General features: G+C 35.9%; 2 protein-coding genes across 2 annotated transcripts in view; one reads left to right on the forward strand and one right to left on the reverse strand.

Moving 5' to 3' along the window:
* Positions 1-13,738, forward strand: part of LOC136813972 (DNA-dependent protein kinase catalytic subunit-like) — a 159,395-nt gene that overhangs the window by 77,112 nt on the left and 68,545 nt on the right. Inside the window, exons 18-21 of the mRNA XM_067070485.1 lie at positions 11,745-11,852; positions 12,711-12,809; positions 13,154-13,281; positions 13,502-13,596. Coding sequence (XP_066926586.1) covers positions 11,745-11,852; positions 12,711-12,809; positions 13,154-13,281; positions 13,502-13,596 — 430 coding nt within the window. The remainder of the gene's footprint in view (positions 1-11,744; positions 11,853-12,710; positions 12,810-13,153; positions 13,282-13,501; positions 13,597-13,738) is intronic.
* LOC136813913 (uncharacterized) lies at positions 994-2,574 on the reverse strand. Its single transcript, XM_067070427.1, has one exon. The coding sequence runs from the start codon at positions 2,505-2,507 to the stop codon at positions 1,083-1,085; it is 1,425 nt and encodes a 474-aa protein (XP_066926528.1). The 5' UTR covers positions 2,508-2,574; the 3' UTR covers positions 994-1,082.

Raw genomic sequence — 13,738 nt, forward strand, 5'->3', positions numbered from 1 at the left:
TTGACGACCACAGGCACACACCATCATGATTAAGCTAAAAATCGACCTTGTAAATTTCATGATACCAATCGAATAGATCAACCAACAAAAACCCACCCACCCTTGGAAAAAAAAATTCAACAATTTTGTTAACAATATAAGGGAAAAATAAATCAGACAAATTAATTTGGAAATTAATACTACTTGACAAAGCTTACCATGCATCTTCAAATCAATAGTTTTAAAAGTATGCTTACGCATCAGCTCTATCTGACCAATAGTAATGTAATGCCTATGTATACATATTCTGCCATTCTTCAAAAAGAAGTAAACTATTTTTGACAAAAGCTTCGGCATCACATAATCAATGAGAAATTGTTAGGAATTATAGGGGATTCAGATTGAAGGAACCTAATTGAAAGTTTTGCTACGAAAATGATGCTTGTAAAAACAAGTATGCTATGTTTGATTTATGAAAAAAGTTATTACCGAAAACCAAATTCTCTTAAATCAAAAGTTATTGATTGGTTTCTTATAAAGACGATGCTTAAAAGAAAAATAGATATGCTCACGTTAAGCACAATTCCTTCCTGGCTTTGAAAATACTGCTTACCGAAAGCCTAATCCCCTCAAATCAAAAGTTATTGATTGGTTTCTTATAAAGAAGATGCTTATAAGAAAAATAAATATGCTGACATTAAACACAATTCCTTACTTGCTTTGAAAATAACTAATAGCGAGGTTAAATATCGGGTTTGCTCTAGAACACGTTTCCGTTCAGTTTCTCGTTCTAGAGCAAATCCGATATTTTTGCCCGGGGTATGTCTGCCTAGCTTTCGGGTTGGCCTGTAGAAAAGTGCCGTAGCGCGAACGAAGGCTTCAAAAATTCGTCCGTCGTCCTGAGTTATCTACTGAGTTATCTACTGAGTTATCAGGCTCGTAGTGCGTGTGGGTGCGTGGGCGCGTAAGGCGCGTCATTTAACAGACTCAAAAATAACACTTCAATCATAAGAATAACAATCACTTTACATAATTTATGATAAAAGAAAAACTGCTGCGAAACAAAATACAACACTACTGATATTCTACTCAAAACATTTCAGTTAAAAAATTGGTACAGGCTCACAAAAATGCCTCTTTCTAATAACCAAAAGCAAAAATAATAAAATGGATACAAAAAATACAAATGGGCAAAAATAATTCAAATGTTGAAAAGTAAAAGCGGCGCTGAACAGCCCAATGGCGGCGCCAAGGCGCGCAGATGCTTGACGTATTCCTTGTGAAACGGATTGAGCTTGAGAGGGTACCATTTTGGCCAAGGTGCTGATTAGAAGCAACTCTTCTGCTGTAAAAATAATGCATACACAAAAAGCTCCAATAAACCATAAAATAGAATCCAACCAGGTTAAATGCCATGTGTCATATTTAAAGAATAGGAAAGCTCCGAATATAAATATGATTGATGCAAATGCGGCGTAAGCTAAATAAATCATCGTTTCAATTTTTGGTGGCTTGAAGATGCATACGAGTAAAAATAATAAGTTCACTATTCCATTTGTCAGATAAATAAGATTTATATCCAAGTTTGTCCAATTTAAGAGTTCGATGCATGCCAGAGGTACCCATAAATCATAAAGAACTACACAGAACATCATTGTAAAAGACATTGCCAGAATTAAAATTGTATCAACGTTGGTGAAGAATTTTCGTAAGACAAAGATGGTTTCTATTTCGTTGTTAGCATTTGCAGTTGACTTCTCGATCATAGGAACCGACTCTTCTTGGGTTTGTTCAAAAGGCTCATTGGTGATGAGTTTTTGCTCTGAATCCAACGAAGCTTCTTTTAAGTCTTCATCAGATAAACTTTTTAAAGCTTCTTTCAAATCAAATTCTCTCGATAAATCACTGACGAAAAACAATGATAAAAAGAATGCAACCGTGTAGAGAAAACAGGTAACTAAGCTAGCTCCGTTTGCATATTTTATATGCACGCCCAAAAACCAAAAATCTGCTTCAACAAAAGCAAAATTTATACATGGTCCAAGGGTAAATCCTAAAACAAATGTACAAGACACAGCAGATATTTGTGAGACGACTTCGTCCGGTGCAAAAGAGCGGGTAATTTCGGACATAATGATCGGGCGGAGACAGCCACCTACACCGGACAGTAGTCGTCCGAATAATAACACATACGGTGAAATAGGTATTGTATACAAAACATTGCCAAGAACTAACGACGCGATGGCACTAGAAAAGATAAGGCGTGTTCGCCGAGTTCTGTCGAATATCTTTCCAACGAAAACTGCCGACATAATCATAGAAACAATGTATATCCCAGAAATACAGCTGTAAAAGACATCCAAATGATTTTTGACTTGAAGGAAATTTTTCAAATAGACAAATAAGGTTCCAAATGTCACTGAGTACTCAATGCCAAGGATGATGGCAATATAGTAAAATATTTTGGTGGTTAGTTGACGGTTTTTGAGCCATTTCTTGTAGCTGAAATCGATTCCTGTTTGCACCATTATTCACTCTGAAACTTATTCAAAAAGTTTGCATCAAAGTGTATTCACTTATGCATTCTCTTGTATAATTAGTCTTAGATGCTAAAATCAGTCTTGCAAACTCTATTTGATTGGTTTCGCTAGATTCAATTAAGAAACCTTTACAGTGTAAACGCGCTCATTTTTAGGCAGTGGATAGACTGAAGAACTTTATTTTAAGGAAATTGTACCCATACTTAATGATACAATTCTCGTATGACCTATTTAGATTTTTTTGTTAATAAAATGATACGGCAAAAGTCCTAGAAGACCTTGATCTAAGATGTAGTGTAAATCCAGCCTTAGTCAGGACAGTATAATCTTTTGAAGTAATTACAACCGCATGATAATGACCCTCATTACATTCTTCGAATGTTTATTCAAGTTATAGCTACTAGCTACTTATTATATACATACATAAATCATCCATTTGAAAGTGATGACATGACCATGTCTTTCCATCTGACCCTGTTGTGCGCCAAACGAACCATCTCGCCTTTGTCAAGTCCGGTGTCTTGTTCTAAGACTTTGAGTAGTGTCTTTAGTGACGGGCGAGCTCTTTTCTTTGTTAAGTATGAGGGGGGGGGGTTCGGCTCATAATGCCGGTCCGGACTAGCCGTCGTGGGTCGGGTCGCCGACTTTCGAAGGTTGTCGTGGGTCGGGTCGCCGACTCTCGAGGGTTGTCGTGGGTCGGGGCGGCGCCCTTCGAGAGTCGTCGTCCGACCAGGAAGTCGTTGGGAGGGACATCGTGGGAGCCTCTCTTTCATTTTATTCGTCCTCAATTTAATCTAATTAATTAATCTGGTCTTTAAAATATGGGTCCACCGTCCTTTGAGAGTCGTCGTTGGTTCGCCGTCCTTCGAGAGCCGTCGTTGGTCCGCCGTCCTTCGAGAGTCGTCGTTGGTCCGCCGTCCTTCGAGAGTCGTCGTTGGTCCGCCGTCTCTCGAGAGTCGTCGTTGGTCCGCCGTCCTTCGAGAGTCGCCGGGTTAAAAAGGAGGGATGTTAAATTTTTAGAGTTTTATTATGAGTGGGGATTCGGCTATACTTTTAAGAATAGTTCCACACTTCCCCCGCTTTTATTCCAAACCCCCGTTTATTAGGTACCCGAGAGCGAGATGCATGCAAATCACTCGAAAAATGGTGTACGAGATTTCTGATTTACTTTTGATTTATGATTTATTTATGATTTATAAAATTGTGTACGAGATTTGTTTTAGTGATTTTCTCCTCGCTCGAGAGTAAGAGGGGATCAACCTCGTGCCCGTGTATACCAGACTTTATTTACGTTACTTTTGGACGCCAGAGAATACCCTAGTGTTGGCTGATCGAGTTCCCCTCTCATATATCTAGCACCATATAGTAAAGCATAAAAAAGCTGGTAATGCGAAGGGAACGAGATTGAGAGGGGATCAGCCTTTTCAACGGCTCATCTGTAGCTTTTGGTTGTGTTCCTTAAAAGCTATACAACAAGCTGCCCCTTGTAAAAACGACTACCCATGTTGTCTATCTCATATGTATTTCCATATTTCCATATTTTATTTCCAAGACATATGACTATATCTAGTCATACCTAGTACTAGGTGATAATAGGTACAGAATCCTTTTATTACCCAATACTTTCTGTATTGAGTGAGGGAGGGCCTTAACAACATTCCAAAAGAAACAAATATATATGTACTTTTCAGGGTAAAGACCCTTTTTCTTGATTTCAGACATGCAAATTAATAATAAGTAAACAGTTTCTAATAAGCAATTGACAAGTAAGAATGAATGATCTCACTAATTTGAAAATGTCTTTCTGGGCTTGGCTTTCTGGAAAATAAACATTAGATAAACACTCTAAAAATGAAACATCCCTCTTTTTTAACCTGGCGACTCTCGAAGGACGGTGGACCAACGACGACTCTCGAGAGACGGCGGACCAACGACGACTCTCGAAAGACGGCGGACCAACGACGACTCTCGAAGGACGGCGGACCAACGACGACTCTCGAGAGACGGCGGACCAACGACGACTCTCGAGGGACGGCGGACCAACGATGACTCTCGAAGGACGACGGACCAACGACGGCTCTCGAAGGACGGCGAACCAACGACGACTCTCAAATGACGGTGGACCCATATTTTAAAGACCAGATTAATTCATTAGATTAAATTGAGGACGAATAAAATGAAAGAGAGGCTTCCACGATGTCCCTCCCAACGACTTCCTGGTCGGACGACGACTCTCGAAGGGCGCCGCTCCGACCCACGACAACCCTCGAGAGTCGGTGACCCGACCCACGACAACCTTCGAAAGTCGGCGACCCGACCCACGACAACCTTCGAAAGTCGGCGACCCGACCCACGACGGCTAGTCCGGACCGGCATTATGAGCCGAACCCCCCCTCATACTTAAGAATGTTGGCTGTCAAAGGAGAAGTTTAGATGCCGGCCCATTTCCTCTGATGACGTGACACACAAAGGCTGTAAACTGGAATTTGAATCAAATGGTGGTTTCGTGCTTGTCTAGATAGATTTAAGAATGGAATACATTAGAAAATGGAAAAGAACGGAAGTCAAAAAAAAAAAAAAACTCCGTGAAAAATTATGCTGTATTTACTATTCTAACAAAAGTGATTCTTCGATTTATAAGAAAATTTTTCAAAAATATTGATTCAATCGAAAGAAAATAAAAACCCAAAGTTTATCACTGATTGTCTTTAAAAATCATCTAAATACAACAAAAAATGCCCATGCATTTTTTATTCGGTATTTTTGACTGAAATAATGTTTTTGGAAAATTTTGACAGTGATATAACCCTCTAAAATCGAAGATTTCTTATCACAATGAAGAACATCGGACAATTCTACAAGAAGCTTTCTTTTATTCTCCATTTTTCATACACCTTTTTTTATAAGAACAATTTTACAAGAACATTCAAGCTCAAAATTGTCAAAAAAAAAAGAAAAACCAGCTGCGCTGGAAGGTCGCCTGAATAGAATAGCTTAAAGAGCTTAAAAGTTTGAAAAAAGTAAAAGACGAAAAGCTTAACAGTGTATCACGTGATTTCCGAATGTGCAAAATCGTTAAAAAGCAAATTGCTTTTGATTCGCGTTAATGTCAAAATGGCTGAAGTCCTGAAGTTGATTTTAAGTTAATTTTAGAAAAGATAAAATGAGATTGGAATCAGCCTGAAAAATATTCGATTCAGAAACAAATACATGTCTTTTTTTTATAAGCATATGTTTTTTGGAAAACAAGCTCAGTTATGCTTAGAGATATTTTAGACTCAGGCTCGAAGTATGTTTATCATATGCTTATTTTTCCGAAAAATTCGAGTCTCCAATTTTTCCAAAATCTGTCGTTGCTATACATGAGGATAGGGAAATAAGTAATGACACAAATATTGTTCAGGAAAGTTGTGAACGATTGCAGCGTTTATGTTTGTATTTTTTTAAATTGAAATTTTCACTTAAACACCTCAAAAGCAAGCTCAGTAATATGCTTGTAATATGCTTATTTTTTAGACAAATTCAGGTCTTGGTATGCTTATAAACGTTATGCTTATAAAAAAAACATGTATGTAATATAATATTATTTTTGTCATCCCTAAAATCTCTAAAAGTTTTCAGAAAGCTATCATTTTTTTTAACTAACATTAGGGATATAGGTGAAAATAGCCTAAATTTGTTCTGAAGAGAAAAAACCGTTCGAGTGAAGGACACATTCAAGTTATAGGGTTCGAGTTTGAAGACTTAAAAATCATATCATGTTTAACTTATATCAATGAATGTTTCTTGTTTGTACAATAAAAAATTGCTGCTAGAAAGTTTCAATAAATTATTATAGTAAATCTAATAATACAGTTGAAGTAATCTTAAACAAAAGTAAAAATTTTGGAGGGAATTTGATATTGCTGCTGGCTTGAAAAATTAAATTTGACGGGAATTTACTTGCCTTAAAATAGATAACATGGGGAAGAAAACAATAATCTAAATTTGGCGGCGGATGGCAGTAAAAGTTAAATTTGGATGATTTTGGCCCAATCCACCAAATTAAATTCCCGCTAAATTTACCATTAACTGCTCTAACTTGGGACTATCTGACAAAACATGGGACGGCAATTCGGCCACCATTTCACCGAACCTCCAAAGTCATTTGATTTGAGTTAATGAACGGCATATAAAAAAATACTGATTTCTCTATCGCACCAAGTAGCCTTTTGAATCGAAATATGAAAAAAATCTGGCTTTTAAATATCTCCGTTATTTAGATTTCATTAAAAAAGTGCGCTAGCTACTACGGAGCAAATTAGAGTCTATATACCGCAAATACTGTCTGATAAGTTTGCGTGGCGTAATAATAACGGAGATAAAACGGCTTATGCAAGAATTTACGCGGGAAATAGTTTCCCGTTTCCCCGAACATTTAATTCCGAATCGGGCGACCAAACTTTCACATTTTTGTCTTGACGAGGAGAAACACCGAGATTAATAGTCTCCTTTCACTTGTGTGAGGCAAGTGAAAATAATTTAAGAACAATGCTGAGCCTTAAATTACTCATTTCAAGCAATTTAGCGGTCAAAGTAGTAAAAAATTGGGTATAGTTATCGCATAGTGCAGAGTGCAATATCACATTTATTTTTCCTTTTATTTTTGCTCTTTATTTTAAAATAACAACAAGAATAAAAGAACGAGAAAAAAATCCATATTGGACAAGGCTTTATGTGATAACTGGTTTATCGTATGAAGTGCAAAAATAAAGTTTTGTTTAAGTAACATCCTTGATTGATTAATATAAAATATTTTTCACACCGTTTTCCTTCAATATTTGCACTGTTTTTGGGGACTTATTTGCACTGTTTTTGGTGAATAACACGTTTGTTTATGCTTTCGTTCTAAGCCAATCAGATTTCTCATATTTTTTGCATCATATGATAACGTCTCAAATACATTAATTATACCCCATAAATAAAAAAACAGGATATAAACAATTTGTTTTTGAGGCTCTAAGTGACAAAAAAATAAGAACAGCCGAGCCTCAGCAAAATTTTACTGCTTCTTATAAAAAACTTGTTTTCATTTTAAACTGTTTTTTTAACATTTCATAATATCCCACTCCCTATGTTTTTCGCCAAGCACAAAACCACCATTTCAATTCAAATTCTATCAAAAGTTACAGCTTTTTTTACATCGCCGCTGGAGATTATTGAGACGGACTTTTCGAGACAGTCCTTTTTGAAGAATCGTCGAAAAACTTGTCATGAGTGGAATATTATATCATATAGAAATAAAAGAAGAAATTCAAAAATGTTATGAAAATGACGTCTGAAGTGAATTTTGTCTCGGTTGTGGATTACTTTAAGACAAACTTGATATGTCCTTTATCTTAGAAGATAATAAGAAGGAAAATGACCAATACAGGTTCCACGATTTATCCATCCGTCCAATCAATCAATTACTTTAATTAGTTTTAAAAATTCATCATTTTTCGTACCAAAAGGTGCATTAAAAAGCGGTTTCCAGGGGAACTCGATTCCGCCTTTCTGGCAATTTTGTTCCTGATGTCCTTATTTCTGTCTAAAGAAATACAAAAATTCTTTTTGAAATTCAAGGATTGGGTCAAAATTTCCGTAAACTTAAACATTTTTATCACATCTGAAATTCCATCCGATTATTTTCTAAATTCCATTTGTCCGGAATAACACACCACATTTCTGGGTCTCTGGAGACAAGCGAAATAAGTCTTATTGGAAATTTCAAAATCTTTTTTAATCAAATTCCAAAAAATGTCAAAAGACCACTTTTAACATGTTAATCGCCATCAAAGAAGCGCTAATAATGCGTATTTTACAACCAACATTTGTATGGTTTAGCAGTGGAATAGCAAAAATAGCTTAAAATTGTGAAAATATTATCTCCCAATAGAGTCATCTGCCAAATTATGTCCCGCGAAATATTAAAATTCCGCTGATGAGCTCAACCGCGAAATTTAATCCCCGGGAAAATTAATCCCATTAAAGTAGTCTAACCCTTAATGAGCCGGATGTCTATCAACTTGGTCATTATTTCCCATCACTTCGACTCGTATTTGATGTCTGGCGAATCTTCACTTTCCAACGCTGGTAACACTCGCGTAGATACCGCTTACTCTTACGATCTTTAACCAGAAACGCGACGGCGTTCAATATCCCGTTGATCATTGGGGTCATGAAAATAATGAACGTTGCTATACTTATTTTCCAAATTTCTTTAGATGTTTGTCTCTAAGAATAGCTCCAGTAAACTTTGTAATAGAATGACTGGAATGTGAGTTAAGAAGTAAATGAGAACGTATAAAGAAGCCATTCTTGTTAGGTTTTGAGTTTCCTGCAGTAATTGCATGTTGTTTTGCATGTACCGTAACTTGATTATAGAGATGCAGTAAAAAGTCAATGTTAAACAGAAGACGGTATAATTTAACGGAGCTGTGTTCTTTGATGCTTGTCCAGGACCTTGGAGTGCACCAATAGTCCATAATACAGTTTGATTTAAAGATAACAACGATTGGACTGCCAGTACTATTTTATATCTCTTTGAGTTAAATTTAGTTGAATAATTGTGCATTAAAAAGACGCGCATCAGTCTGTCAAAAGCTATAACGCTCACCAAGTAAGCTAAATTCCAAATTAGAAACATGGATATGGCCATCATAGTGACTTTCAATGAGCACGATAAATATTCACTCAGTTGGATGTAAACAGTGTAACCGGAGGTGCTGATCATGGAGGCTAAAACATCATAAATTGATACGATCAGAATCAAACGAGTTGATTGGTTCCGCCATTCATGAGTCTTGGCTATCGTCCAGATTACTATTCCATTTGATATTAAACTGATAACACCAATCAACATAAAAAATATGGTAATGTTTTTTCGGAGTTGCATAGGTGCATTTTTGACATCGTCCAACACTGAAATACAAATTGCCTGTATTTTTGTTTCAACCGTCCCATTTGTTAAATTGAGTGTTATATTGAGGTCTTCCATAATTTAAAATAAAAGATAGAACTTTCTATACAGTGTTTCACCCATTCAGATATTTCTAATATGTTGTTTAACGATTGAATCTTTATCTCTTGTTTCTATATAAACCAATTTTATGAATCTGCGGGAAAAAAACCTAAGTTGTTCTGCAGCGTTGGTATTACTTTGATCTTCGGTCTTATCCCAGAGACGATGAGTTGCTTTTGCCAGTTAAATAAATTTCGAAAAGAATTTCGAAATTAAGTAAAAGGTATTTGCTCAAAAATACTTGGAAATATGGTGTAGATCCATTTAAAAGTCGTTATCAACTGTCAACAAATTGCTTCTAACCCTTCTCAATAAAAGCGCAGAACAAAAGAACGAAATCTCCAAGTTATATAAACGGACACACTAGATATAGTGAATGTTGTTCTCCCCTCTTTTTTTATCGATCCATATGGCAATGTTCCTAATTCTAGCTGAAAAGATTTGGTAACCAGATGATCTTGTACTAGGCTTTTTTAATACAATTTTTTTAATAAGAACTTTCCGGTTTTATGATTAAAAGTACAGTTCCCAGTCGGTTCTCAAAGCCCTCAAAATTGCTCTAGCCTCATGTTTATGTGTACAATTTGTAGCTTTTAACACGCGACGTGTACCGTAATTCAGCCAATAAGCGCCGCCCTCTTTTAAGCGCTGCACCTTGAATTTGTATTTCGAAATAAGCGCCACGCTCTAATAAGCGCTGCACATAAATTAGATGAAATATGGTACTGACATTTGGTAAAATCTTAAGAATTACAAATTTTATGAACAATAAATATAAGAACATAATATAATAGAAGCTTCGGATCCGTAGCATCTTTCGTGGCAAATTGCACGTGGTTACTTCCAAAGTAGATAGAATTTTGAGACTTTGTTGAGAGGGGTCCGCTGAGTTGCTTTTGCTATTTGAGAAATACAGGCAAAACCTCCTTACTCCAAAAAATGGATAGAACATTGACAATATTTTCAAGATCGAATAATTGTTTCTTATAAGGAATTGATTGATACCATCGAAGAATTCACCCATCGAAGAGAGCATGAAGTTTGAGCAAAAAAATTACTTTAACAAGTCCCGTACTCAAACACAAGTTTTGAACTTTAAATGGCTGTATTTGAGTATGTTATATTTTGTTAACAAGTAAAAACTGAGGCTTTTATGACCAGTTAAAAAAGTTGGGTACCCAATTATGCACCAAAACTTGGCTACCTATTTAGGTACTGGAAAAATGGCGAATCAGCGCTGAAAATGTTAGAATTTTTTCTCACGGGGAAATTTTAGATTAAGATATCCAAAAAATGTCAATAAATATACTTTAGCTATCAGATTTGACTTGAAATAAAGGAGCTCTTAAACTAAAATTAACGGGGAATTCCCCCTGTTCGCCCTGGGTTGACTCGAATCCATGATGTTTTGCAACTTTGAAAATTAAAGAACCGGAATCACCGATCTCTAACTACTGTGGAATATGATATCTGTGACCGTAATTAATTATTACAAACTTCAGCAAACTCGGGGCTCAAAACTGTAAGAGTAGATACATAATTCAAAGAATTGGGGTCAATTAGGCCTTAGCCTTAAAGGGACATTACAGTAGTAAAATGTAAACATTGCACAAACCACGTGTCATTAAAGAGAACAATTAAAATCACGTGTCCAAAACAAACTTGTAGAACAATTGAACAATCAAAATTAGCCATATTTGGTTTGATTTTTTATTTTGACATGTGACATTTGTTTTGATTTTGTATCTGCTGCATACAGTTTGTTTACAAATTTCGCAAGTACTGTTATGTCCCTTTAAAGTGTGTTTTCATACTCAAAATTTGAGTGGAAGGGTAAATATGGTAATGGTTTTTGCTATTCTTTATCCAAGCTTGGCTTTTGTTGATTGGCACTTTTTATAAAACTAGACCAATAGCTTCCTTGTAATTTAATTGGATGAATCGCCATAACAACCTGACGCGTGAATATCCAGCCGTTTTTTCGCGCTGACCTTGACCGTGTATTTCCTTCTCCAAGCAGTTTAACAGCTTAAAATCAGGCTAATGACCAACTGGCTTTCCATTCCGGTCTGCAAATCTTTTTAGGTACCCGAATAGGTAACCAAATTGGGGCCCAACGTTTTCAACTGACGCGAAGGCTTTCCCAAGTAATAAAAAATACTTATATATTTTTTAACTTACAGGTTGCCGAACAACTTTTCAGCCCATTGGTATTCCAAATTATACATTGGATGTCTGGAAATACAAAATACGAAAGTCCTGAGACGGTTGTCTTACTAAATACTCTTTTGGTAAGTTTTTCCATCCTCATTGGGCTTTTCCAGAAAAAAAAAAATTTACCCCCACTGTTGAGGATATTGATTTTTCGAAGTATCAAACCCCCTGGATATCCTACTTTATTAGTAAAGACCCCCCCCCCTGGATATCCACTCTTAAAAATATGCCCAACTCCACTTTTGAACAAGAATCGTTAACCCCCTGGGTATCTGATATTCTCGACAAGGGGGGGACTATTTCTGGAAAAGCCCATTAGTTTTCTTATTTCACAATGGGAAAACACTATCATTTTCCGTTTTTTTTTTCGAAACTTCACATAAGGGAATTTTTTATTTTGGGAGTAATCTCGAGCGTTTTTTCATGTAAAGCTTAGTATACTACTAGTTGGGGAGAAAAAAAGAACACGATACTGTGTAATCTTTTGCAATATGCACTGTCTTTTTAATCTGAATGATATAATCCGAAAACTCTACCCTTCTTTTTAACTTGCACATCTTTTGCTTCATAAACTAGCTTCATTCTGCTAACACCATTTGTTCTATATGTGTATTATAAAGACAATTTACCTTTTTACCTAATTTATGCCGAAATTCATCTCAGGATGCGAAATGATACTATAATAACAACACAATCGGTTGGTATTGGATTCTCTTCAAATGACCTCAGATAGTCAAGACCCAAATTTCAAATACATTGGTAGTATATTCCGGAAAAAAGGGGTTGTGTATTTTACATACCGGTCTGTAAAGTACCAAAAGTTCAAGGGTTAAAAACAACAACACGACTGGCTAAAAATTATCTTTATTCATTTATTACATATTCAAGGTGGTTGTGGTTGTTAAATTTTATTTTTAAGTATTTTCCTTGAATAGGACGGAGTAGCAAATGAAGACGATTGCTCGCTGAGAGATTTCAGTGCCAAATGCATCAAAGAGTTCTTCCAATGGTCGATAAAACATTTGTCTCCTAAAGTGAGTGACTTCGGTAAACTGTGGAAGTCTCCCTTAACATTGTTTCGACGTCCAAATAATGTACATGACATCCATATAACGCTAGATAGATGTTTGAACAACGTTATGTGCTCTATGGTCTTGAAAATTGTGATGTTTTGTAAAGACTTTCGATTGATTGGCCCTTTTGTGTCTTGCCTTGTATAAATTTCATCCCATGCTGTAGTACTTTAGAAAATTTTCGCCAGCTTACTAAAATCTCAGTTGAATTTAGCAAGTTTTTATCAACCAATTTTTCTTAAGTAAGTTCATTCAAAACCTTGGAAACCAGTTAAATTTGAAAACAATTTCCCAATAATTTTTAGCAATTAGAGAAAAACCCGGCAAACCCAAAGAGTTTATTCAAACGTTTATCAAGTCTGGCCTTGCACCCAAGTCCATTCAAAAGATTAGGAGCTGCAATCTGTTTCAACAACATTTATTCAATATTTCGGTAAGCAAACGAATTCTGGTATCAGTATATTTTCTTTACCTGTTCTGATTTTAACCATTTTGGGAGTATTTTTTGTGCAATTTCCCAAGAAATCGGCTGTTTTTGAGTCCGTAAAGCCTTTACATGTTCTAAACTTATTCTTAATATTTATGCCATGCCATCAAAGGTATATGTTGTTATATAGTTTGTTCTTATAGAAAAACGTGTGATTTCTTTTCAGTGAAGAAGATACATTGGTCAGCAAATTTACGTTGGAGTTGTTAGTGGTGTACATCAAAAGTTTATCGCTCGCTCATAAAGATGAAGTGTCCCTTGGTAAGACTATACTTTTGGTTCTGATTGATATTTCTCGTCGGAACTCCGGCGACATACTTATAAAAGTTTTTGAGAAAGCATAAAAGGTGAAGTAATTTTAAAATACACAGACTCGGAATCGACAAATTCTGGATTACACCTA

Source organism: Clytia hemisphaerica, unplaced genomic scaffold (assembly GCF_902728285.1).
Source record: "Clytia hemisphaerica strain Z4C2 unplaced genomic scaffold, Clytia hemisphaerica genome assembly, whole genome shotgun sequence".
Classification (NCBI taxonomy): domain Eukaryota; kingdom Metazoa; phylum Cnidaria; class Hydrozoa; order Leptothecata; family Clytiidae; genus Clytia; species Clytia hemisphaerica.

Coding starts and splice junctions, on each gene's coding strand:
- LOC136813913 (XM_067070427.1), bottom strand. CDS start 2,507: ATGGTGCAAACAGGAATCGATTTCAGCTACAAGAAATGGCTCAAAAAC.